General features: G+C 42.1%; 2 protein-coding genes across 9 annotated transcripts in view; both read left to right on the top strand.

Moving 5' to 3' along the window:
* Positions 1–15,819, top strand: part of LOC115161316 (diacylglycerol kinase eta-like) — a 121,202-nt gene extending 105,383 nt beyond the window's left edge. For 5 of the 6 annotated variants that reach the window (XM_029712204.1, XM_029712205.1, XM_029712201.1 and 2 more), the window contains 7 exons: positions 394–554; positions 781–886; positions 1,664–1,756; positions 2,169–2,288; positions 2,780–2,885; positions 4,268–4,398; positions 11,881–15,819. In XM_029712204.1, the coding sequence (XP_029568064.1) occupies positions 394–554; positions 781–886; positions 1,664–1,756; positions 2,169–2,288; positions 2,780–2,885; positions 4,268–4,398; positions 11,881–11,967 (804 nt within the window). In that variant the 3' untranslated portion in view covers positions 11,968–15,819. The remainder of the gene's footprint in view (positions 1–393; positions 555–780; positions 887–1,663; positions 1,757–2,168; positions 2,289–2,779; positions 2,886–4,267; positions 4,399–11,880) is intronic. The other variant, XM_029712207.1, reaches the window with a different exon arrangement.
* An 8,785-nt stretch (positions 15,820–24,604) lies between these two features.
* On the top strand, positions 24,605–27,578 carry LOC115161318 (protein mono-ADP-ribosyltransferase PARP15). Of its 3 annotated transcripts, none has more exons than XM_029712209.1 (6): positions 24,605–25,085; positions 25,258–25,411; positions 26,172–26,463; positions 26,610–26,755; positions 26,888–27,062; positions 27,210–27,578. In XM_029712209.1, exons 2-6 carry the CDS (start codon positions 25,397–25,399, stop codon positions 27,497–27,499), a joined length of 918 nt encoding a protein of 305 aa, XP_029568069.1. In that variant the 5' UTR covers positions 24,605–25,085; positions 25,258–25,396; the 3' UTR covers positions 27,500–27,578. The 3 variants fall into 3 exon arrangements, with proteins under 3 accessions (XP_029568069.1, XP_029568070.1, XP_029568068.1); XM_029712210.1 differs by having other exon boundaries at positions 24,605–24,765; XM_029712208.1 differs by having other exon boundaries at positions 24,605–25,411.

The raw sequence follows: 27,578 nt of genomic DNA on the forward strand, positions 1-27,578 counted from the left end.
GTGTCCCTCCCTGTGTCTCCTCCCTGTGTCCCTCCCTGTGTCTCCATGTGTCCCTCCCTGTGTCCCTCCCTGTGTCCCTCACTGTGTCTCCCTGTGTCCCTCCCTGTGTCCCTCCCTGTGTCTCCTCCCTGTGTTCCTCCCTGTGTCTCCATGTGTCCCTCCCTGTGTCCCTCCTTGTGTCCCTCCCTGTGCCCCTCCCTGTGTCTCCTGCATGTGTCCCTCCCTGTATCCCTCCCTGTGTCCCTCCCTGTGTCTCCATGTTTCCCCCCTGTGTCTCCTCCCTGTGTCTCCTCCCTGTGTCCCTCCCTGTGTCTCCATGTGTCCCTCCCTGTGTCTCCTCCCTGTGTCTCCATATGTCCCCCCTGTGTCTCCTCCCTGTGTCTCCATGTGCAGGCGTTTGAGAACACTCTGAAGTCGTGGGAGGACAAGCTGAGGTATGACAAGCTGCCCCTGCGGTCACACCTTTACTCCCAGCAGTCTGTGGACCTGGCCACTGAGGAGGAGGTGGCCCTCGTACAGCTGGTTGCCCGCGCTGCAGACGATCTCATCACCAGGTATACACACACACACACACACACACACACACACACACACACACACACACACACACACACACACACACACACACACACACACACACACACACACACACACAAACATACCTATACACCACATTTTATTCCATTTTAAACTGTTATCTTGAATACTATACCTGTAAACACTCTGTCCAGTCAGCAGTCAGAACGGTGCCCTCTGACCTCTCCCCTTGTCCAATCACAGGATCTGTGAGGCAGCCAAGACCAATGGGCTTTTAGAGCAGGAGCTGGCTCACGCCGTCAACGCCTCATCACACGCCATCAACAAGACACACCCCAAGTTAGCCGAGGTTAGACATCATCAAGAGGATATGAGTAGTGATATGAGTAGTGATATGATGAGTGATGTGAGGAGTGATATGAGGAGTGATATGAGGAGTGATGTGAGGAGTGATGTGAGGAGTGATATGAGGAGTGATGTGAGGAGTGATATGAGGAGTGATGTGAGGAGTGATATGAGGGGTGATATGAGGAGTGATATGAGGAGTGACGTGAGGAGTGATGTGAGGAGTGATGTGAGGAGTGATGTGAGGAGTGATGTGAGGAGTGATATGAGGAGGGATATGAGGAGTCATATGAGGAGTGATATGAGGAGTGATATGAGGAGGGATATGAGGAGTGATGTGAGTAGTGATATGAGGAGTGATGTGAGGAGTGATATGAGGAGGGATATGAGGAGTCATATGAGGAGTGATATGAGGAGTGATATGAGGAGGGATATGAGGAGTGATGTGAGTAGTGATATGAGGAGTGATATGAGGAGTCATATGAGGAGTGATATGAGGAGTGGTATGAGGAGTGATATGAGGAGTGATATGAGGAGGGATATGAGGAGTGATATGAGGAGGGATATGAGGAGTGATGTGAGTAGTGATATGAGGAGTGGTATGAGGAGTGGTATGAGGAGTGATGTGAGTAGTGATATGATGAGTGATGTGAGGAGTCATATGAGGAGAGATATGAGGAGTGGTATGAGTGTGTGTGATGTGAGGATTGTGTGTGATGTGAAGACTGTCTGTGATTCCAGCTGTCTAATATTGGGTTTGTTTGTATTGCCTTGTACCCAGAGTATGGCCAGGAACACTGCTATAGAAGTAGCCAGTAATGTGAAGGCTTTACACAATGAGACTGAATCCCTTCTGGTGGGACGAGTATCACTGGTGAGTTACATTCTATGATGCTAAGCAACGTCTATGATCAGCTTAGCCTTTCCGTATCCTAACAATAACCATTAGGAGGGAAAATCAAGACTGACCTTAGATCAGCGTCTCAGGGCAACCTCATCTTACTCACATTCTCTGTAGAGAATATGTGTTTATCTCCTTCATACCAACTCCTGTGTATGCGTGTGTGTGTGTGTGTGTGTGTGTGTCAATGTGTCTGTACGCGTGGGTGCGCGCGTGTGTGTGTGTGTGTGTGTGTGTGTGTGTGTGTGTGTGTGTGTGTGTGTGTGTGTGTGTGTGTGTGTCTGTGCGCTTGGGTGTGTGTGTGTGTGTGTGTGTGTGTGTGTGTGTGTGTGTGTGTGTGTGTGTGTGTGTGTGTGTGTGTGTGTGTGTGTGTGTCCATCCACAGCAACTGGAACCCTCAGATGAAGAGTCTTTATCCAGTGCTCTGCAGAGTGTGGAAATGGAGCTAGGCAAACTAGTAGATATTCCCTGGTTATACCATATACTGCAGCCTAATGAAGATGAGGTGAGATTACACATACTAGTAGATATTCCCTGTTTAAACCATATTTAGGGCTCTTGAGTGGCGCAGCGGTCTAAGGCACTGCATCTCAGTGCTGGAGGCGTTTCTACAGACCCTGGTTTGGTTCCAGGCTGTATCACAACCGGCCGTGATTGGAAGTCTCATAGGGCGGCGCACAATTGACCCAGCGTCGTCCGGGTTAGGGTTTGGACGGGGTAGGCCGTCATTCTAAATAAGAATTTGTTCTTAACTGACTTGCCTAGTTAAATAAAGGTTAAATAAATAAAATGTAAACACCGCATCCTATTGAAGATGCATTTAGATATTACGCACTAGTATATATTCCCTGGTTATACCATATACTGCAACCTATTGAAGATGCGTTTAGATATTACACACTAGTATATATTCCCTGGTTATACCATATACTGCAACCTATTGAAGATGAGGTGAGATTACACACACTTCTAATCCTACACCTGTGTCCCTCTCAGGACCCCTCGTTAGAGTATGGCAAGCGCAACAGTCGTAGCAGCATGTTCAGAATCGTGCCAAAGTTCAAGAAAGAGAAAGCTACCAAGAAGACCAACCCTCAGTCAGGTAAGTCTTCATCTTTTTTGTCTCTCTCCACAGGCTAAAGATATACAGTAAAAGGTGCTATCTAGAACCTGAAGGGTTATTCGGCTGTCCCCATAGGATCACTTTTTAAATAGCCCTTTTTGGTTCCAGGTAGAACCCTTTTGGATTTCAGGTAGAACCCTTTCCACAGAGAGTTCTACATGGAACCCAAAATAATTATATCTGGAATCAAGAGGGTTACCCTATTGGGACAGCCGAGGAACCCTTTTGGAACCCTTTTTTCTAAGAGTGTACACACCACACACACACATACAGAGTTGTATACTTTTAAGTTATAGCTAAGATCTTTAAGGTATCTATGTGGCCTGAATTTTGTGGTTGTAATGCCTTATAACCACCCAGTGTGGTGTCAGGGATTGTCTCTGTGATTTCCGTCTGCCCTGGTCCTCAGTCTGACCCATCCATCCAAGAGCACCCCTCTTCCTTCTGTTCATGGTCTCATCCACCTGTTTACACATGTACAGCAGTCACAAACCAAGGCCAAAGACAGGGGGCTGGATGCAGGACCCAGAGAAAGAAAATTCCTGTTTTACAACACATTTGTCCTTCATGATGACTGATACAACATAAACATTTGTTTATGAATATTACTACCAATTGAACATGAAAAAGCTATTTTTTGACTGTATGTTTATGAATATTACTACAAATTGAACATGAAAAAGCTATTTTTTGACTGTATGTTTATGAATATTACTACCAATTGAACATGAAAACCAGCCATTTTTATTGTATGCTGTAGCTGCACTCTTCAAGCTAGATTAGAATACAGAATGCAGGTCGTCTCAGAAATGACTTTTGGTCATTGTTTTAGGGTGAAATAAGAGCTCATATAATGCATACAAATAGAACGCCAGGGGTTGGCCGGTCTTCTGCTTCAGGACCCCGTCTGATTGGTTGGGAGTGTTAATCCTGCCCACAGTGAGGAAGTGCAGGGATTGGGTGGGGCGTTCTATCAGGTTGCACAGGCTTCTGCCATCCTTCTCCCTCCTACTTCCTGTACATCTGTGTTCTGATTGGTGGATAACCTGCATGCCCTCAGCCTCTCTGGAAGGCCATTGGCCACAGCCGTTTCCGACCAACCAACCTCCAACATCTATGCTAACCCCTCCTCTTTTCCGCCAGCCGCTGCCGCCTCTCTTCCCTCTCTCCCTTCCTTTCTTCCTCTACCTCTCCTCCTCGTCCTGTCTTCCCTTCCCTCTATTGGGACTTCCTCTCTCTGATTGTGTTTGTGTATACATGTGTGGATGTGTGTGTGTGTGTGTGTGTGTGTGTGTGTGGGAGAGAGGGTCTCAGACACTGAGCGAGCACCTTCTTGCTCTCTGTACTGCCTATGTGTGTAGTGGAGAGATGGGGTACAGAGGAGGTAGGAGTCTGGCTGGAGCAGCTCAGTCTGGGAGAGTACAGAGATACCTTCACACGCCATGACATCAGAGGCTCTGAACTGCTGCACCTGGAGAGGAGGGACCTGAAGGTATACACACACACGCACGCACACAAACGTAACACACACACTAAAACATACACACATACACGTGCACATACACACTGTTACTTCATCTATCACCAGATCAACTCTCTTTCTCTCTGGTTCTCTCCATCTCTTTCTCTCTGGTTCTCTCCATCTCTTTCTCTCTGGTTCTGTTGGCCGTTAGCTGTCTTCCTGTTTGCTACTCTGTGCTGCACTGCTCTGCTTGGCTTCCTCTGTGTGTGAGAGTGTTGCTTACCTACCGCAGGAGACTGGCTGTAACTCACTAACCCCTCAGTCTTCACTGGTACTATGTGTGAACTGGGAACGGGACAGTCCTGGGGAAATGGGGTAGGGTTGAGGGAGGGCTGGGGTAGGGGAGGAGGGGCTAGGGGAATGGGACTGCCCAGGAAGGTTGGCTGAGGGAGGATTGGAGCTGGGGTTAGGTTGGTTCCACAGACCGAGACAAGAAGCTGTTTTAGGTCAGAGCGATATAGAGACGCTGTTCACGGACAAAGCACAACAACTCCCAGTAATACTGACCCCAGGGGTGTGAGTGGACATGCCCTTTGGAGTGCTGCTGAACATGGGTGGCATTTTCTTGGAGTTATAGGAGAAAGATGTTCAATGTTGACTCCACACTGAGAAAATACCTCAGGGAGAAACAAGAGGTGTATTAATTAGTCAGATTCCGATTGCATAACATCTTGTCTGTGACACAACATTTTGCTACTGAAACCGTTTAATGTTTACGCTAAGTCAAAGAAAATCACGTTTTATTGGTCGCATACACATATTTAGCAGATGCTATTGTGGGTATAGCGAAATGCTTGTGTTCCTAGTTCCCACAGTGCAGTAATATCTAACAATACACAACAGTAATCTAAAAAAGTAATCAAAAATTAAACAGACAGGGAAGGACATAGATGAATTTGTCCAATAGAAACTCTCGTTTTCGTTGCAAAATGTTTTCCGTTTGAAGTAAACGGTTTTGCAACGGATTCCGACTAATGATGCACTCCCAGGGATATCCCACACCTCATTACCCCCATAACCTCCTTACAGATGATGGAGTCATTTAGACTGTTCTATTTCACATTGTTTATCAGAGTTTCATGTACCAATGATCCTAATGGATCTATAGAAGGTGAAGTGAACGACGGCAAAGCGAGGGGATGACTTTTTTGACATTAAACAGTAATCGTTTTGCACTCATCCTTACGAGCGACAGGCCTAACATACCTTGGACGGTGCCAGTGTTTCTCTGTCTGTGTCCCCTCATTCCAAATCTGTCCCCTCCATTTCTATGACAAAACCACCATTATCTGTCGAAAAAACATAATTGGAAGTTAAAAAAATATCCTAAACGCTATTACATAATTATAATTGATCCTTTTTAGAAACATGGTAACACTTTATGTAACAGTTACAGTTGCAATGCATTGTGATGCAGTTATAATGCGTTATGATGCATTTATAATGAATTATAAGACTTGTCATATGCATGTAAGAGGAGCTTATAATGTTTTTTTTTAGTCTGTACATTATTTTTGCAGCATAGAAGTATTAAGTAAGGGTAAATGCAGACGTTCTGTACATTACCTTGGAAATAATGGACGACGCACCATTGCAGAGTTAATTTTTCCAAGGTAATGAACAGAACGGTTGCTTTTGTCCCGCTTATACCACAGTTGCCAAAGAAAACAATATGAAAGCACACATTTACTGGTATAAAGACTTTTTTTTGTTGATATTTAAATCGTTCGATTAGTTAAATATTTATGGACGTGAGCCAGTCGTTCATTCTTTATGTTCCGTTGCCATGCTCAGTCGCAACGTTCTTATCCCTTGCTTGCTGCTAGCTAGCTAGCCAAACTAGCTAATACTACACAGTCATAACATCAAAGTTTATTCCGTTGCGTTTGTTTAAACTGTTTATCCTGCTTATACCACAGTTGCCAAAGAAAACAATACTATAAGTACACATTTACCAGTAGAAATAAAACATTTTTGTTGATATTTACAACGATCTTGTCACGACTTCCACCGAAGTCGGTTCCTCTCCTTGTTCGGGCGGCATTCGGCGGTCGGCGTCACCGGTCTTCTAGCCATCGTTAATCCACTTTTCATTTTCCATTTGTTTTGTCTTGTTTTCCTACACACCTGGTTCTCATTTCCCTCATTAAGTGTTGTATATTTAACCCTCTGTTCCCCCCCATGTCTTTGTGTGGAATTGTTTGTTGTAAGTGCTTGTACACATGTTTACTGGTGTGCGACGGGTTTTGTACCCATGTTTGTTATTCTTTATGCCGTTGTTTTTTTCAATTAAACTGCTCCGGCTATTACCTAGTTCTACTCTCCTGTGCCTGACTTCCCTGCCACCAGTTACGCACCCCTTACAGATCTCTTGCTTGTTAGCTAGTCAGCTAGCTACTGCTAAAACCGCCATGACCTCTGCAGCCAGAATAACATCAAAGTAGCTGTTTTCTATTGACATTCATTAGAACACATCCATAATAATGAGTTGATAATGCTCGATTTTGTCTGGCATAGCTAGAAAAGTTTGCCTTCTCATCAGGACACCCGACACTGTTCATTACGAGGAGATCGCAATGCATATCAAACACTAGGCTAGAAGCTAACTAAATAGTTTGTTGCTAGCAAACCTGCCAATATGACAACCTAAATCAAAAATACTAGTTGCTTAACCTCCCTGGGCAAGCATCCCACCTAGTCAACAGCCAGTGGAATCGCGTGGCGCGAAATACAAATACCTCATAAATGCTATAACTTCAATTTCTCAAACATATGACTATTTTACACCATTTTAAAGACAAGACTCTCGTTAATCTAACCACACTGTCCGATTTCAAAAAGGCTTTACAACGAAAGCAAAACATTAGATTATGTCAGCAGAGTACCCAGCCAGAAATAATCAGACACCCATTTTTCAAGCTAGCATATAATGTCACATAAACCCAAACCACAGCTAAATGCAGCACTAACCTTTGATAATCTTCATCAGATGACAATCCTAGGACATTATGTTATACAATACATGCATGTTTTGTTCAATCAAGTTCATATTTATATCAAAAACCAGCTTTTTACATTAGCATGTGACTAGCATGTGACTAGCATTCCCACCGAACACCTCTGGTGAATTTACTAAATTACTCACGATAAACGTTCACAAAAAACAACAATTATTTTAAGAATTATAGATACAGAACTCCTTTATGCACTCGCTATGTCCGATTTTAAAATAGCTTTTCGGTGAAAGCACATTTTGCAATATTCTGAGTAGATAGCCCAGCCATCACAGGCTAGCTATTTTGACACCCAGGACTTCTACTTCAATAACAAATGTTGGTTTGGTCCCAAATAATCCATAGTTATATCCAAATAGCGGCGTTTTGTTCGTGCGTTCAAGACACTATCCGAAGGGTAAATAAGGGTGACGCGCCCGACGCGTTTCGTGACAAACAAATTCTAAATATTCCATTACCGTACTTCGAAGCATGTCAACCGCTGTTTAAAATCAATTTTTATGCCATTTTTCTCGTAAACAAGCGATAATATTCTGACCGGGAGTGGTTGTTTTCGTTCAAAGAGAGAGAAAGTAAACATGGTGTCAGCTCGGGCACGCGCCTCCAGTCTCATTGTCCTCAGATCGACCACTTACAAAATGCGCTAATGTTTTTCAGCCATGGCCTGCAAAGCCACCATTCAGCTTTCTGGCGCCTTCTGAGAGCCTATGGGAGCGTTAAAAAATGTCACGTCATGCCAGAGATCCCCTGTTTTGGTTAGAGATGATCAAGAAGGCCATGAAATGGTCAGAGAGAGCGCTTCCTGTTTGGAATCTTCTCAGGTTTTGGCCTGCCAAATGAGTTCTGTTATACTCACAGACACCATTCAAACAGTTTTAGAAACTTTAGGGTGTTTTCTATCAAAAACAAACAATTATATGCATATTCTAGTTACTGGGCAGGAGTAGTAACCAGATTAAATCGGGTACGTTTTTTATCCGGCCGTGCAAATACTGCCCCCTATCCCCAACAGATTAACCTCTATGGGACCGGCGGGACGAATTCGTCCCACCTACGTAACAGCTAGTGTAATCCTGTGGCGCGATTTTTAAAACGTTTGAAATGCTATTACTTCAATTTCTCAAACATATGACTATTTTACAGCTATTTAAAGACAAGACTCTCGTTAATCTAACCACACTGTCCGATTTCAAAAAGGCTTTACAACGAAAGCAAAACATTAGATTATGTCAGCAGAGTACCCAGCCAGAAATAATCAGACACCTCTTTTTCAAGCATGCATATATTGTCACAAAAACCTAAACCACAGCTAAATGCAGCACTAACCTTTTATGATCTTCATCAGATGACACACCTAGGACATTATGTTATACAATACATGCATGTCTGTTCAATCAAGTTCATATTTATATCAAAAACCAGCTTTTTACATTAGTATGTGACTTTCAGAAAAAGCATACCCCCCGCAAACTTCCGGGGAATTTACTAACAATTTGCTAAATTACTCACGATAAACGTTCACAAAAAGCATAACAATTATTTTAAGAATTATAGATACATTACTCCTCTATGCACTCGATATGTCCGATTTTAAAATAGCTTTTCGGATGAAGCACATTTTGCAATATTCTAAGTACATAGCCCAGCCATCACGGGCTAGCTATTTAGACACCCGGCAAGTTTAGCCTTCATCAAAATCATATTTCCTATAAGAAAAATGGTCTTACCTTTCCTGTTCTTTGTCAGAATGCACTCCCAGGACTTCTACTTCAATAACAAATGTAGGTTTGGTCCCAAATAATCCATCGTTATGTTCCATCAACAACGTTTTGTTCGTGCGTTCTAGACACTATCAGAATGCTAAATCACGGTCGCGCACATGGCGCAGAACGTGATAAAAAATGTCTAAATATTCCATTACCGTACTTCGAAGCATGTCAACTGCTGTTTAAAATCAATTTTTATGCAATTTATCTCGTAGAAAAGCGATAATATTCCGACCGGGAATCTGCAATTAGCTAAACAGCCGAAGAAAAATACTCCACGGGGGCGAATCGCCTAATTCTATTGTCCACTGATGGGACACTTGGAAAAGGAGATAATGTGTTTCAGCCTGAGGCTGCCTCGTCATCGTTTAGGTTTTTCCCGGGTTCTGAGAGCCTATTGGAGCCCTAGGAATTGTCACGTTACAGCTAAGATCCTGACTCTTCAATAAACAGAAGCAAGAACAACAACACCTTGTCAGACAGGGTACTTCCTGCATGAAACCTTCTCAGGTTTTTGCCTTCCATAGGAGTTCTGTTATACTCACAGACACCATTCAAACAGTTTTAGAAACTTTAGGGTGTTTTCTATCCAAACCTGAACAATAATATGCATATTCTAGCTTCTGAGTTGGTGTAGGAGGCAGTTAAAAATGGGCACATATTTTTTCCAAAATTCTCAATGCTGCCCCCTAGCCCGTAGAGGTTAAACCACTCAAGTGTTAATTTAGCAGTATGCTTAGGGTCATTGTCCTGCTGGAAGGTGAACCTTTGTCCCAGTCTCAAATCGCTGGTAGACTGAAATAGGTTTCCCTCAAGAATATCCTTGTATTTAGCGCCATCCATCATTCCTTCAATTCTGACCAGTGTCCCAGTCTCTGCTGATGAAAAACATCCCCACAACATGATGCTGCCACCACCACGTTTCACTGTGGGGATGGTATTCTCGGGGTGATGAGAGGTGTTGGGTTTGCGCCAGACATAGCATTTCCCTTGATGGCCAAAAAGCTCAATTTTAGTCTCATCTGACCAGAGTACCTTCCATATATTTGGGCAGTCTCCCACATGCTTTTTGGCAAACACTAAACATGTTTGCTTATTTTTTTTCTTTGAGCAATGGCTTTTTTCTTGCCACTCTTCCGTAAAGCTCAGCTCCATAGAGTGTACCTCTTAAAGTGGTCCTATGGACAGATACTCCAATCTCCGCTGTGGAGCTTTGCAGCTCCTTCAGGGTTATCTGGGGCGGCAGATAGCCTGGTGGCATTTCGCTACCCAAGCATTTCGCTACACTCGCATTAACATCTGCTAACTATGTGTACGTGACCAATAAAAATGTATTTGATTTAGTGGTTAGAGCGTTGGACTAGTAACCGAAAGGTTGCAAGATCGAATCCCAGAGCTGACAAGGTAAAAATCTGTCGTTGTACTCCTGAACACGGCAGTTAACTCAGTGTTCCTAGGCCGTCATTGAAAAGAATATTTTTTTCTTAACTGACTTGCCTAGTTAAATTAAGGTAAAATAAAAAACAAATAGATATCTTTGGTCTCTTTTTTGCCTCTCTGACAATGCCCTCCTTGCCTGGTCCGTGAGTTTTGGTGGGCGGCCCTCTCTTGGCAAGTTTTTTTAGTGGGCGGCACTCTCTTGGCAGGTTTGTTGTGGTGTCATATTCTTTTCATTTTTAAAATGGATTTAATTGTGCTCCTTGGGATGTTCAAAGTTTCTGATATTTTTTTATAACCCAACCCTGATCTGTACTTTTCCACAACTCTGTCCCAGAGCTGTTTGGATAGCTCCTTGGTGTTCATGGTGCCGTTTGCTTGGTGGTGCCCCTTGCTTAGTGATGTTGCAGACTCTGGGGCCTTTCAGAACAGGTGTATTTGTACTGAGAGCATGTGACAGATCATGTGACACTTAGATTTCACACAGGTGTACTTTATTTAACTAATTATGTGACTTCTGAGGGTAATTGGTTGCACCGGATCTTATTTAAGGGCTTCATAGCAAACGGGGTGAATACATATGCACACACCAATTTTCCGCTTTGAATTTTTTTGAATTTTTTTAAATCAAGTAATTTTTTTCATTTGGACTATTTTCTGTATGTCCATTACACAAAATCCAACTAAATATCTATTTATATTACAGTAATGCAACAAAATAGGAAAAACGTGAAGGAGGATGAATACTTTTGCAAGGCACTGTATGGGGTTAAATACATGTAAAAAAAAATGTACATAACAAATGTTTCCTGATCTTTCTTATATATCTCAGATATGGGAGAGACACTTCAGAACAAATTTCCTTTTGGTATTTTTTGGGGACTATCTGTTGTTCCAAGCATTTGTATGAGTTATTAGCAGTAAGACCCCAATACATAAATATTTTTGGGATTCTTCAACGTGTCTTAAAATCATAAATGAAATACCTGATGATCCTTGGTATGACCCCCCTCCCCGCTTAAACAGGGCGTAAGAGAGCAAAATAAGTTTTGCATTACAGGGTGAGCAAGACGTAAAACAAAATAGTACCAAAAAAAAGACAATACAATGTAAAAACCATAAAACAGATATAGCATAGTGATTTAAAAAGGAAGCTATAAAATAAAATTATTTCCATTAGATAAATAAACTATTAGGAGAATCAAAGTTCTTAAGATGTCATCTGCTCTCCACAGGATCTGGGGATATCGAAAGTGGGTCATATGAAGAGAATTCTCCAGGGAACTAAGGACCTGGCCAAGACCGCCATGGTTGACCTCTAACCCAGAAGTAGTTGGTGCCAGAGTGGAAGTGCCCTTCCACCACAGAGGAAGAGTTTGGCAGGGAGAGCTGAACGCCTGGCATCTTGGGGTGGATGGATGGATTTGATCCTTTGATGAATTTAAGAAAGCTGTTGGTGAGAAATTGTCGAACGGGAATGTTTTAGTGAGGCTGTGTTTGGTGCCAAAATAGAAGACGGCAATTACAGTTGTTGACAGTTCAAAGAAGGAAGCCATGGTTTTTCACAAAAAAATGCAAATTTCTCTAATCATATTTTCATTCATGGCACAATCGGGTATGCAACTGATCCTCATTATAATAGTTGGTTTGGTCATCTGGCCTCTTAGAGAAGGCCCAATCCAAGTAGCAACAAGGTGACTTCCATGAGTGTGCCCTAACAGTGTGCTGTGAGTGTGTACAGTTCAGCACTGTCACTATAATACCGTGCAGCTTTGTGATTGGTTTACTGACTCTTAGCCTGGCAGTAGAAGGCTACAGACGCAACGCTACAGTCTGCAATATCCTGCTTTTGCTGTTTACACCAGAGGAGATAGGCGACGTCCCAAATAGCACCCTCTTCCCTATGTAGGGCACTACTTTTAAGTGGTGCACTATGTAGGGAATATGGTGTGATTACAGACGTGCCCTGGGAGAAGGAGATGCAATGTCACAACTTAAAGCTAGTGAAGGGAGGTCTCTGAAAACAGTGATATGTTGCATGCTATGCTAGCTTGATTTGGGATATCAATTTTGAATTGCAAGATTAGTGTCTTGGTTCTTTTGTGTAAATAATGACTTTAGTATTATTATGCCATTTGTTACTACTGAAAGCATTATTTTGGTATGAATCAACCTTTTTTGTTAATTATTTTTATTTATGTTTTTGTTTTTGCATGATTATTATGTGTCAAGGACCTGTGTCATGTGCGATATTTTATTCATTTTATTGTAAAAATGTGCTTCATTGGTAAGAGAACATCAAAATTTAAGACAAGTTATGAGATTAACTATTAGGAGTTATACTTTGTTTTCTGTTGATATGAAAATCAGTACCAAAGTCAATGTCCACTACACTTCCAGACATAAATGTTAACTTTGAAAGTAGTGAAAATAACATCATCATGTTTGGGATGAATATCAGTTACATATAGAGTGTTATAAATTGGATTCTAGAATTCTGGGAACTTTCAATAAATTCCCTGGTTTCCCAGAAATCTTGGTTGGAGGATCCGCATTTCCTGCTTCTTATCTTCTGGAAATCCTCCAACCGGGATTTCGGGAAAACCACGTAATTTATTTACATTTCCCGGAATTTTGTAACCCTAGTTGTAATCCAACAATTTCATATTTCTATGGAATGCTTGACAGGGACTTTTCCATGTTGCAAAGATACATCCTCATTTCACTAGATACAATTCATCGCAATCTCTAGCATTTAAACACTCAATATTTCACAGAGTAACACTATGGTAGTGGGAATAGGAGTTAAATGTTGATTTAAGTATAAGATTGAGCAGCTCATCTGCAACAGGAGAAAGTGCAGATTTAGTTGCTCAGTGTGACATGTAATGGTAATAGGACACTTTTGTTAGGTTGGTGGCATTACAGGGTATACCTATATATGCGATGCTAAGTATGCATATACAATATATGCACTGAATATATACAATCTAAAGCAGTGTATGCATACACTGTTAGTAGCTTTTGTAGTCAAATGCCTTTGTAGATTACTGACATGACATACAGTGTCAACAGCTAACACGTTTTGATGACCATGTCTATTGATTTGCGCCATGAACACCAATTGTGGATTATTGATTTTGTTAAATAGGATAATCCGTCCTGTTTTTGTTTAATGCTGTTGTATTCTAACGGAGGTGCAATATTATATTGGTTTTGGTAGTCTTTCTGACGTGATGTTTCGCTGTGGGGAAAACCCAAAGGGTTAACTGACCGACTTTTAAACGAAATAGCGTTTCTTACTAATTTCCTTTTCATTCAAAATTCTTCCAACAGCTCACTGGTTTTTAGTCTTGTTCCTCTGTGCTTCCAGGATGATTCTCAAAGCAGGTTGCAGCAAATAATAGACCGTGTTACTGACTATGTGAGACTGTTGAACGGGCAGACCTGACTGTTGTTCTGTGCTTTATGTATCTAAGAACCCTTGTATGTTCATTTACATCAGCTAAATACTTAGCATCAACTGTATGTTTATCATTGATCAGCCAAGTTATATTATCAATGATCCTATATCATCAAGCCTTCTTTTTTATAATTTTTTACCTCAGCAAAACTGGTCATATCAGAATTGTGGCTTGCTTAATTTCATAGGCCTCCTGAACCATAATATCTATTAACAAATGGATATAGGAAGTTATACCATGTTTGCATGATAATTACATTTTGGCTTATTTGGGATTAAGAAAGAAATTAATCCATACTAGTTAGTTACCAATTGTGTTCACTTATTTGGAGTAAGCACCAGAAAGTAGCATGTATCTTTTACTCCATAATTTTTAAGTATATAAAGGACTGTAAAATAAAGCATTACCACCCACCTCTCTTTTGGTGGCCTATCAAGAGAATTCACATTATCAAGAAGAATATAATTGTTGCTTATGCTCACAATCAAGTATAATAAAAAAAAAAAAACATGAAACCCAAAACACGAGGCCTTTTAATCCCCTAAAACATTAACCTCTTTTGGGGAAAGAAGTTCGAATTTAGAATTATGCCAGGAGCATCTAAATCATACCTTGGTAAATAGTCTAGATAAAATAAATGGGTTTTATTGCCAGTATGATTGTTATGAAGAAACAAAACATAGCCCCAAGCTAGCTAGGTTCCTAACCAAAGATATGAATGAAACATTCTGAACATTCAATATTTTTTTAAATTCTAAGTATCCAAGCTACAGTTCTTCATCATCATTTATGTGTCTTGTTGTCTTTAGATCCCCGTTTCCACTGGAACTTAACATTAGGGCCCAGTTAAGTCCAAATTCGAGCTGGCTCAAATGGAATTCTTAAATTCGAGCTGGGTCGAGGGAAACCCGGACCTGAGCAGCCAAGTTTCACAACTGGTTAGAATTCGGGCTGGTGACGCCATTACTATGCAAACACCAAGCTTATCAACGTTAGCTAGCTAGTCTGGGCTTGTTACTGTTAGCTAGCACATGGACAAGCAGTATTGCAGTAGTCAGACATGACACAAATTACCACCATAGCTGGATCCTTCATTCAATGTTGCACTACACAATAAACTTTTATGAGAACAGTCAGCCCTCGAATGCTAGCTACCTAACGTTAGCTAGCAAATCAGAGTTGAACAAGCTAGCTAGCTAATGTGAGCTTGCAGGAATTTAAGCTGGCTAGGTCATATTGACAATTAGCTAGATACATAATATCAAACCTATCATCTGGTTTGCTTGCTTAGCTAGCTAATAGCCAATTCCATGGCAAGCAAAGTAGGAATTAAGCCTGTTAGCTAGCCAGCTAATCTCAGCAAGCTAAATACATGGCTCTGAGTCTAGCTGGCACTGGCAGGAGTATGGGGTAACGTTAGTTACAACATGGTGAGGGTGAATTAAATTCTTTAAAATCTACACATTAGCGAAGCCAGCTGCAGTCACATATTGGCTACCTAGCAACATGACATAATTTCATATTTCTTGGCCAGCCCAACCTGGGTTGACATAATTTGCCAATGGAAACAATGCTTAAGTGGCTTAGGTATGGGCTGGTTTCACAGACATAGACAGATGAATTTTAAGTTCTAGCTGTTGTTCTCAGTGGTTTAACCTTGGAATACATAGTTCTGTATTTATATTAAAACCACATTTTCAGTAGTCTGAATTCAAGTGCAATCTAGGTAATTTATGTCTGCACAGCTGCAGGAAGTAGGAGTGCTGAGGGTGCTGCAGCACCATGTGAAAAATCCAAAGTAAATATAAAAAAATATATATATATGTATATTTTTTTTCACAAAAGTAGTGCACTAGGCCCTTAGTACTCGTATTAGTGGACAGATCTAGCCGTCTGTAACACGGCCCAACATTGTTTTTCAGCATCGCCGCAGCACCCCCACCCCCAAACCACTTCCTGTGGCTATGTACTGTGTGTCTGTGTTTCAAGCTCTGTGTGATTTAATCTGAGCTGAGGTTCCTCACAGCAGGTCACACTCATGGCTTCAGTTCCCAGGCTGTATGTGTGTGTTGTCTATCTCTGTGTGTCTGTCTGAAGGGTGTCTGTCTGTCTCTGTGTGTCTGTCTGTCTGTCTGTCTGTCTGAAGGGTGTCTGCCTGGTTCTGTATGAGTGTGCTGTCTGTCTCTGTGTGTCTGTCTGAAGGGTGTCTGTCTGCCTCTGTATGAGTGTGTTGGACCCCAGAGAGAGAGAGCTTGAGTTCTCCAATTTAGGTAGAAGTTTCCCATGGGCACAGATCTTAGCTCAGCTTACCTCCCCCACTCCTAACCATAACCATTAGGAGGGGAAAACGCGAAACTGATCTTAGATCAGCATCCATGGGCAACGTCATCCATCGCCACGTTTTCCAATGGTATGTATATATAATGCTGCGAACTGCCTGGTTTTCATAAACCAACCAAACCCTATGTGAGGAATTTTAAGATGGGGTAACCCGATAGTCTTTAACATGGTTAATAACATGGTGGAAGAGAAGTGAGATTCATTTGTTTACATTGTTTACAGTGGCACAGTTTTACTTGCTAAGGATAAAAATATATAAACTCAGCAAAAAAAGAAACGTCCTCTCACTGTCAACTGCGTTTATTTTCAGCAAACTTAACATATGTAAATGTTTGTATGAACATAACAAAATTCCACAACTGAGACATAAACTGAACAAGTTCCACAGACATGTGACTAACAGAAATTGAATAATGTGTCCCTGAACAAAGGGGGGGGGGTCAAAAGTAACAGTCAGTATCTGGTGTGGCCACCAGCTGCATTAAGTACTGCAGTGCATCTCCTCCTCATGGACTGCACCAGATTTGCCTCCAACAAGGCACCTGCAAGTTCCCGGACATTTCTGGGGAGAATGGCCCTAGCTCTCACCCTCCGATCAAACAGGTCCCAGACGTGCTCAATGGGATTGAGATCCGAGCTCTTCGCTGGCCATGGCAGAACACTGACATTCCTGTCTTGCAGGAAATTACGCACAGAATGAGCAGTATGGCTGGTGGCATTGTCATGCTGGAGGTTCATGTCATGATGAGCCTGCAGGAAGGGTACCACATGAGGGAGGAGGATGTCTTCCCTGTAACGCGCAGCATTGAGATTGCCTGCAATGACAACAAGCTCAGTCCGATGCTGCTGTGACACACCGCCCCGGACCTTGACGGACCCTCCACCTCCAAATCGATCCCGCTCCAGAGTACAGGGTTCGGTGTAATGCTCATTCCTTCGATGATAAACTCAAATCCGACCATCACTTCTGGTGAGACAAAACAGCGACTTGTCAGTGAAGAGCACTCTTTGCCAGTCCTGTCTGGTCCAGCGATGGTGGGTTTGTGCCCATAGGTGACGTTGTTTCTGGTGATGTCTGGTGAGGACCTGCCTTACAACAGGCCTACAAGCCCTCAGTCCAGCCTCTCTCAGCCTATTGCGGACAGTCTGAGCACTGATGGAGGGATTGTGCGTTTCTGGTGTAACTCGGGCAGTTGTTGTTGCCATCCTGTACCTGTCCCGCAGGTTTGATGTTTGGATGTACCGATCCTGTGCAGGTGTTTTTACACGTGGTCTGCCACTGCAAGGACGATCAGCTGTCCGTCCTGTCTCCCTGTAGCGCTGTCTTGGGCGTCTCACAGTACGGACATTGCAATTTATTGACCTGGCCACATCTGTACTACTCTTGCCTCCATGCAGCATGCCTAAGGCACATTCACGCAGATGAGCAGGGACCCTGGGCATCTTTCTTTTGGTGTTTTTCAGAGTCAGTAGAAAGGCCTCTTTAGTGTCCTAAGTTTACATAACTGTGACCTTAATTGCCTACCGTCTGTAAGCTGTTAGTGTCTTAACAACCATTCCACAGCTGCATGTTCATTCATTGTTTATGGTTCATTGAACAAGCATGGGAAACAGTGTTTAAACCCTTTACAATGAAGATCTGTGAAGTTATTTGGATTTTTACGAATTATCTTTGAACGACAGGGTCCTTAAAAAGGGATATTTCTTTTTTTGCTGAGTTTATGTAAACAAAACGTGCATATTTATTGCCTAAGGTTAAACAACATGATGATGTAACTGTGTTTTCTTCTTTGGAATATAATGTTACAGTTTATCACTTGTGTTACTATCTGGATGCTTTTGGTAAAGTAGTTGGTCATTTTTATGACAACCAAACAGTGGAGTCTGGTCGGAGGAGCTATAGGAAGACAGGGTCATTGTAGTGTCTGGAATGGAATAAAAGGAACATAATAAAACGTGGTTTACATATGTTTGATGTGTTTAATTCCATTCCAGCCATTACAATGTGCCCGTCCTCCTATAGATCCTCCCACCAGCCTCTACTGCCACCAAGTGACTGTTTTTTGTGCTTTTTTTATGGTTACAATGCATGGTTAACTATTTATTACAATATGGAAGTCGCTAAGATGTGTATTTTTGTATTCAGATTAAATAAATGGTTCAGATTTGTTGTACATTGTTAGGTGCCTTAAAAACAAGGCTATCTTCCTTCTTCAATAAAAACGAGTGCATACACAACGTGTCATGACATTCCTTCTTCTATAAAAATGAATGTGTACACAATATGTCATGATATTTATTTTTCTATGAAAACAAGTGCGTACACAATATGTCATGATATTTATTTTTCTATAAAAACATTTACATTTTACATTTTAGCAGACACTCTTATCCAGAGCGACTTACAGTAGTGAATGCATACATTTCATACATATTATATATTTTTTTCGGTGCTGGCCCCCCGTGGGAATCGAACCCACAACCCTGGCGTTGCAAACACCATGCTCTACCAACTGAGCTACAGGATGGATGAACTGCATTACCTTCAGATATTGTTTGTTGGTGGTATTGTTTGTTGGTGATATTGTTTGAACTCATTGTAATGTACGAAAGCAATGTAGAGAGGACAACCCATAGGCAGTACATGTTCTGCGGAAACACGTTCTTGTTTTTACTAATTAATTACTATCTGTTCCTGTATTGTAGTCCTGCATACAATACTGTGTAGTCAGACCTATACACAGATTTACAGTAGACCCGTATGTTAAAAACTAAATCAGGGTGTGTTCAGTGGGAAGCAAGGATTTTTTTTTTGTCATGGGGCAGAGATAAAATGTTGCTGTTTTAGAGCTAATATCCTGCTATTCTACACATTTTGATATGATGTGTCAATATAAGATCCCATGTGATCATATTTTTGGAACACTTCACATGTGACAACATGGCACCTCCCTACAAGGTCTTACTGTAAGCAAGCCTGGTCCCAGGTCTGTTTGCCATTGCAATGTTTGCCATGACAATGACCATAGTAGTTGGCAAGACAACACAAACAGATCACAAACACACACACACACGCAAGCACGTACACACACACATGCACGCATGCACACGCGCAAGCACGCACACACACACACACACGCATTCTTGCAAATGTAGGCTAATTCCCACAGAACCGATTTAATTTTCTTTTTTCAAATCTGAAAATATTTTCTACATACCATGTCATGTGACTGACCTTACCAACTGTAGCTGGCTCCTCAATCTCCTTATCTTCTGTCCTTATAAAATGGGATCCCACCTATCTAACCATATCTGTCATGTCTATTGGAATGAAGACCTCCATGGAATGGAAACCCCCATTCTGTCCAAGCTCCTAAATCTCTCAGCGGTGGGCCCCACGTTCTGAGCCTAGTAGCTGCAGAGGTGTATGTGAACTTCACCAGGACCAACTCTGCTCTCACCACTGATGGCGGTGTAGTGATGCTTAGTGTTCCCAACCATCTGGGGCTACCCCTCACCATAGTGGCTAGCAGGGACGGCTACCTTCTGACCATAGTGGCTAGCAGAGATGGCTACCTTCTGACCATAGTGGCTAGCAGAGATGGCTACCTTCTCACCATAGTGGCTAGCAGGGATGGCTACCTTCTGACCATAGTGGCTAGCAGGGATGGCAACCTTCTCACCTCGCTGCTCTGGAAAACCACCAGGATGCCAAGTAAATGTGTGTGTGTGTGTGTGTAGGTGTGTGTGTGTGTGTGTGTGTGTGTGTGTGTGTGTGTGTGTGTGTGTGTGTGTGTGTGTGTGTGTGTGGCACCTACTCTCCGTGGAGCCTTTTCATTACACTAGCACAGCTGTTGAGTTATAATATGAGGGCTCCATCTAGTGCCTCATTTTAACAACTACACACAGTGACAGTGTGGAGACCAATGGTGTGTACATTTACATTTTACATTTAAGTCATTTAGCAGACGCTCTTATCCAGAGCGACTCACAAATTGGTGCATTCACCTTATGATATCCAGTGGAACAACCACTTTACAATAGTGCATCTAAATCTTTTAAGGGGGGGGGGTTAGAAGGATTACTTTATCCTATCCCAGGTATTCCTTAAAGAGGTGGGGTTTCAGGTGTCTCCGGAAGGTGGTGATTGACTCTGCTGTCCTGGCGTCGTGAGGGAGCTTGTTCCACCATTGGGGTGCCAGAGCAGCGAACAGTTTGGACTGGGCTGAGCGGGAACCGTGCTTCCTCAGAGGTAGGGGGGCCAGCAGGCCAGAGGTGGATGAACGCAGTGCCCTTGTTTGGGTGTAGGGCCTGATCAGAGCCTGAAGGTATGGAGGTGCCATTCCCCTCACAGCTCCGTAGGCAAGCACCATGGTCTTGTAGCGGATGCGAGCTTCAACTGGAAGCCAGTGGAGAGAGCGGAGGAGCGGGGTGATGTGAGAGAACTTGGGAAGGTTGAACACCAGACGGGCTGCGGCGTTCTGGATGAGTTGTAGGGGTTTAATGGCACAGGCAGGGAGCCCAGCCAACAGCGAGTTGCAGTAATCCAGACGGGAGATGACAAGTGCCTGGATTAGGACCTGCGTCGCTTCCTGTGTGAGGCAGGGTCGTACTCTGCGAATGTTGTAGAGCATGAACCTACAGGATCGGGTCACCGCCTTGATGTTAGTGGAGAACGACAGGGTGTTGTCCAGGATCACGCCAAGGTTCTTAACACTCTGGGAGGAGGACACAAGGGAGTTGTCAACCGTGATGGCGAGATCATGGAACGGGCAGTCCTTCCCCGGGAGGAAAAGCAGCTCTGTCTTGCCGAGGTTCAGCTTGAGGTGGTGATCCGTCATCCACACTGATATGTCTGCCAGACATGCAGAGATGCGATTTGCCGCCTGGTTATCAGAAGGGGGAAAGGAGAAGATTAATTGTGTGTCGTCTGCATAGCAATGATAGGAGAGACCATGTGAGGATATGACAGAGCCAAGTGACTTGGTGTATAGCGAGAATAGGAGAGGGCCTAGAACAGAGCCCTGGGGGACACCAGTGGTGAGAGCGCGTGGTGCTGAGACAGATTCTCGCCACGCCACCTGTGTATTATAAACCTTAGATGACTGACAGGGGGGGTGCTGTATGGAAGCTACCTTGCAGCCATCTTGACACTCCTCCTCCATTGTAACAAATATTTTGGAAGCTATAGAAATGCACTTATAAATGTCTACATTCCTTTTTTTATTATCTTACAGAAACCTTAACGCAGACTTTCAAATCAAAGCACATCAAAGTTTATTTGTCACGTGCGCTGAATACAACAGTGAAATGCTTACTTACAGGCTCTAACCAACAGTGCAAAAAAGGTATTAGGTGAACAATAGGTAAGTAAATAAATAAAACAAGAGTAAAAAGACAGGCTATATACAGAAGCGAGGCTATAAAGTAGCGAGGCTACATACAGACACCGGTTAGTCAGGCTGATTGAGGTAGTATGTAGATATGGTTAAAGTGACTATGCATATATGATGAACAGAGAGTACCAGTAGCATAAAAGAGGGGTTGGCGGGTGGTGGGTGGGACACAATGCAGATAGCCCGGTTAGCCAATGTGCGGGAGCACTGGATGGTCGGCCCAATTGAGGTAGTATGTACAGGAATGTATAGTTAAAGGGACTATGCATATATGATAAACAGAGAGTAGCAGCAGCGTAAAAAAAGGGGTTGGGGGGCACACAATGCGAATAGTCCGGGTAGCCATTTGATTACCTGTTCAGGAGTCTTATGGTTTGGGGGTTAAAAACTGTTGAGAAGCCTTTTTGTCCTAGACTTGGCACTCCGGTTCCGCTTGCCATGCGGTAGTAGAGAGAACAATCTATGACTGGGGTGGCTGGGGTCTTTGACAATTTTTAGGGCCTTCCTCCGACACCGCCTGGTGTAGAGGTCCTGGATGGCAGGCAGCTTAGCCCCAGTGATGTACTGGGCCGTACGCACTACCCTCTGTAGTGCCTTGCGGTCAAAGGCCGAGCAATTACCGTACCAGGCAGTGATGCAACCAGTCAGGATGCTCTCGATGTTGCAGCTTTATATTGTATTATGTGAACAAAACATTCAAAAAATATATAAACCATTCAAAAGTTTGGGGTCACTTAGAAATGTCCTTGTTTTAGAAAGAAAAGCACATTTTTGTCCATTAAAATAACATCACATTGATCAGAAATACAGTGTGGACATGGTTAACCTCTCTGGGAAATATGGGACGCTAGCGTCCCATATAAAGGCTTTATGGCGAAAGCATAGCTTTAGATCATGTTAGGACAGCGCCGAGGCAAGAAAAACCACACAGCCATTTTCCAAGCAAGGAGAGGCGTCACAAAAAACAGAAATAAAGCTAAAATGAATCACTAACCTTTGATGATCTTCATCAGATGGCACTCATAGGACTTCATGTTACACAATACATGTATGTTTTGCTCGATAAAGTTCATATTTATATCCAAAAACCCCATTTTACATTGGCGTGTAATGTTCAGAAATGTTTTGCCTCCCAAAACTTCCGGTGAATGAGCACATCAATTTACAGAAATACTCATCATAAACGTTGATAAAATATTAAACTGTTATTCAAAGAATTATAGATACACTTCTCCTTAATGCAACCGCTGTGTCAGATTTCAAAAAAACTTTACAGCGAAAGCACACTTTGCAATACTCTGAGTACAGCGCTCAGAGACGAAACCAAACCCGCCATTTTGTGGAGTCAACAAAACTCAGAAATAACATAATAAATATTCACTTACCTTTGATGATCTTCATCGGAATGTACTCCCAGGCATCCCAGTTCCCCAATAAATGTTAATTTGTTTCGATAAAGTCCATATATATGTCCAAATACCTCCTTTTTGATCGCTTTCGGTAGAGTACTCCAAATGCCCTGTGCTCGCGCAGTTAAGTTCAGACGAAAAGTCAAAAAAGTTATATTACAGTTCGTAGAAACATGTCAAACAATGTATAGGATCAATCTTTAGGATGTTTTTATCATAAATCTTCCATAATATTCCAACCGGACGATTCCTTTGTCTTCAAAAAAGAAAAGGAACACAGCTAACTCTCACGGGAGTGCGCGCCACTGAGCTCATGTCATTTTCTCAGTCATCTACTTCCAGGGGCTCTTATTCTCTCCCCATTCACAGTAGAAGCATGAAACAACGTTCTAAAGACTGTTGACATCTAGTGGAAGCCTTAGGAAGTGCAAAATGAACCCTAAGTCACTGTATACTGGATAGGGAATCACTTAAAAAACTACAAACCTCAGATTTCCACACTTCCTGGTTGGATTTTTCTCATGTTTTTGCCTGTCATATGAGTTCTGTTATATTCACAGACATCATTCGAACAGTGTTAGAAACTTCAGTGTGTTTTCTATCCAAATCTACTAATAATATGCATATCATAGCTTCTGGGCCCGAGTAGCAGGCAGTTTAATTTGGGCACGTTCATCTGAATTTCTGAATACTGCCCCCTGTCACTAAAAAGTTAATGTTGTAAATGACTACTGTAGCTGTAAATGGCAGATTTTTTATAGAATATCTACAGCCCATTGTCAGCAACCATCACTCCTGTGTTCCAATGGGACGTTGTGTTAGCTAATCCAAGTTTATCATTTTAACAAACACGCCACCATAAAGAAAATTTGAAAAACAGGTTCAGCCCTGGTTCGATTCTGATCATGCAGAGTTAATCCACCTCAAGAACTGCATTTGGCGAAAGGCTCTGCACACGCATATTTAGGTTGACTGGATTTCATTCAGGCAAATGAGAAATAAGTGCACTGGCTATCCGGAAGCCAAAGTTAGTTACTTTAAGGAGCAGTTCTCTCTCTCTCTGGGTCTAACCCCAACAAGTTCTGGAAAACGATTAAAGACCTGGAGAATAAACCCTCCTCCTCACAGCTGCCCATGTCCCATAATGTTGATGATGTGGTTGTTACTGACAAGAAGCACATGGCTGAGCTCTTTAGTCACTACTTCATTAAGTCAGGATTCCTTTTTGACTCAGCCATGCCTCCTTGCCCGTTCAACATTTCCTCATCTCCCACCCCTTCTAATGTGACTTGCCCCGATGCTCCTCCCTCTTTTCACCTGCCCCGCAACAAAGTTTCTCCCTGCAGGCAGTCACTGAGTACGAGATACTAAAAGAGCTCCTTAAACTTGACTCCCCAAAAACATCTGATGATTTAGACCCTTTCTTCTTTAAGTGTTCAAAATAAATATATAATGAGCACTCAACCCGCTGCACTTTGGTCCACTTACTACGACGACTGTTACAACAATAAGTAAGCTGTTTTGATTATGTTGATCTTGTTTCTGGACATTCTCTGCATTTGTATGAGAGGTTGTTGCTTAACCCGGTTTACCATTTTAACTTCCAAGAAGAAGAGGGTTAAATACATGTAATTAATATCCATAGACATATACACTTTAAAGAGTTGGACGTTTACACACATCAAAGTAAAAATACATAGTTACTACAGTAATTACCTCAACTTCTGCAATGAAGATGTAGAGTTCTACTAGTATGTGGAAATCTAGCATACTCCACCAACAAATTCAAGGTAGTACAGTTTTCTCAAGGTGGCCATTTTAGCAGTCTGTTGTGAGTATCATTTTTTTATTTAACCTTTATGCACCTAACAGGTTGGAAAATGCACCCCAAAAAAGAAAGTGTCTGAACTAGACCAATATGTTTTTCTGAAACTTAAACATGTCCTTTTGCTGATAGAATACTACAAAATTAAAAATATATACTCCCCCCCTTCCTGAGCCAGGAAGAACATCATTACTAAAGTGAAAGTTAATCACTTGTCAACCTCTGAAAGTTTCTGCCTGCCACGTTTGAAAGCTGTGTCGACTGTTAGAATCAACACCATCAAAGTTTGCAGTTTATTCCACATCCTGTACTGAGACATGGCTAATCGTGAAGTAAGTTATTTTCCTTCTTCTGTGTCCTCGTGGTAAGCTATTTTCCTCTTCTGCGTCCTAGCAGTAAGTTATTTTCCTTCTTCTGCGTCCTAGTTGTAAGCTATTTTCCCTCTTCTGTGTCTTCATAGTAAGCTATTTTCCTCTTCTGCGTCCTAGTAGTAAGTTATTTTCCTCTTCAGCATCTGTAACTAAAAGGAAGTCAAAGGGCTAGTTCACCCAAATCACTATATTACACCATGGCTTTCCTTAATCTGTAAGTAGTTTAGAGACAACAATCCATGCTTTGGTTTTGTGTACATGGTCACAGTCTCTTTGTATCATTTGTGAGCCAAAACTAATGAAAGTCAATATCCTCAATATGAGTAGTTGATGCTCTTCATGTCCAAATCATTTTAAAGTACCATTGTAATACTACGACATACTAGTAACATTGCTTGAGCAACAGTAGACAAAACATTTCAGACACTTGATGATAATTTGGACATAATATTGGAGATATTGACCTGCTTTGTTTTTGGGACATAAATGCTAAAAAGAGAATTTGGCTAGGTACACAAAACCAAAGCATGGATTGTTTTCTTACATTGTCCGTAAACTGCTTACAAGGTAATCACCTTGTAATTTGGACTTAAACCTGTGTGTTGTACATGGCCCAGAGCTTTGGCGGGGACAGGTACTCAAAGTAACAGAAGGTCAATTACTATCAGACTATAAATATTATTTCACAGCTGAAACATATCCTTTTTTATTGTTATTTTAGGTCTCTGGAATGGATATTATAATAACAAATAAGATGAAACTCATTGACTGGCTTCGAGTAGATCCATTTTACATTCTTCAACATCTGCATTGTAAAGGCATTATAAAAGACAGGGAGTATCAAAGCCTTATGAGTGTCACAGAGCCGGAGAAAAAAGTCATCAAACTGCTTGATAAGATCATTGGCAAAAAGGAAAAAATATGTCTCCAGTTCCTTGATACTCTCAAAGAACTTGATGTGAATGAAGTCTACCCGGAACTTCAGCAGTGGATAACCACCTTAGACTTACCAGGTACTATGATCATACATATTACTTCAATCTGTACTCAGAGCTTTACATGGAAAGTGGAAATGGGCATGACGTAAAGTCATATTTAAAAGCCTCCTGTAATGAAGTCTTTATTGGCCCTATGACTGATCTTCTATTGTTATCTCCAGCTCAACAGGATAACTTCCCTCAGCATTGGGATACCAAGCCAGCCACCACTTCTGTCCGCCTCCACCGTATCCTGCCAGGAAGCCCAGAGTATAATGAAGTCCAAGGCCTGTTTCGGAATACTTGTCCAGACAATGAAATTGAAAAAGTACCTATTTTCCAAAAGTGACCTCCTAAGTACTTATAACTGTAACTGTGCAGCTGTATGTAAATCAAGGTATTGGAGGTTATTGAATGTCTTGCCAATGAATGTAATATTAGTTTTGTCTCCTTCCCTTAGATTGAAAGGGTCCAGAACCCAAACTTGTGGAAAAGCTTCCAGATCAAGAAACAAGACATCAATGACAGGAATGATGGCATTCTCAATGAGAGACGTCTTTTCCATGCAACCAGTCACACAACCATAGCTCACATCAATGACCATGGGTTCAATCGGAGCTACGCTGGAAAAAATGGTAAGATATGCCAATGGATAAACTCCAAACCAGAAAAGTCTTGCCCCAAGTAGAACTTTATCTAACTTTTCAATAATCCTTATATTTAACTTGTGTTTCTCTCTTCTATGTTAATAGTGTCATAACTGTGTCATAATCTTTCTGCAGATGCACTGTATGGAAATGGCACCTACTTTGCAGTCAATGCCAGCTACTCTGCTGATGATGAATTCTCCAAGCCGGATGGTGAAGGGAGGAAGTTGATGTACTTGTGTCGTGTTCTGACTGGACACTTCACAAAGGGAGAACCAGGGATGATAGAACCTCCATTTAAAGACGGTTCAGTGATTCGGCGCTACGATAGTACGACAAACGACCCATCTAATCCAACAGAGTTCGTAGTCTTCCACGACTGTCAGGCATATCCAGAGTACTTGATCACTTTCTTAAGGGTCTAGAGCAACTGTTATCACTCAAAACCACTCTTGGAAATCCATTGTTAAAATCTAGTTTTGAGACCAGCAAAAATAACCAAAA

The sequence above is a fragment of the Salmo trutta genome, chromosome 24 (genome assembly GCF_901001165.1).
Source record: "Salmo trutta chromosome 24, fSalTru1.1, whole genome shotgun sequence".
Lineage (NCBI taxonomy): Eukaryota > Metazoa > Chordata > Actinopteri > Salmoniformes > Salmonidae > Salmo > Salmo trutta.

Bases quoted from the DNA above. Each gene is read 5' to 3' on its own strand.
- LOC115161318 (XM_029712208.1), top strand. The intron at 26,756-26,887 runs GTACCTATTTTC...TCCTTCCCTTAG, and splicing joins CAGACAATGAAATTGAAAAA to ATTGAAAGGGTCCAGAACCC. The intron at 27,063-27,209 runs GTAAGATATGCC...ATCTTTCTGCAG, and splicing joins GAGCTACGCTGGAAAAAATG to ATGCACTGTATGGAAATGGC.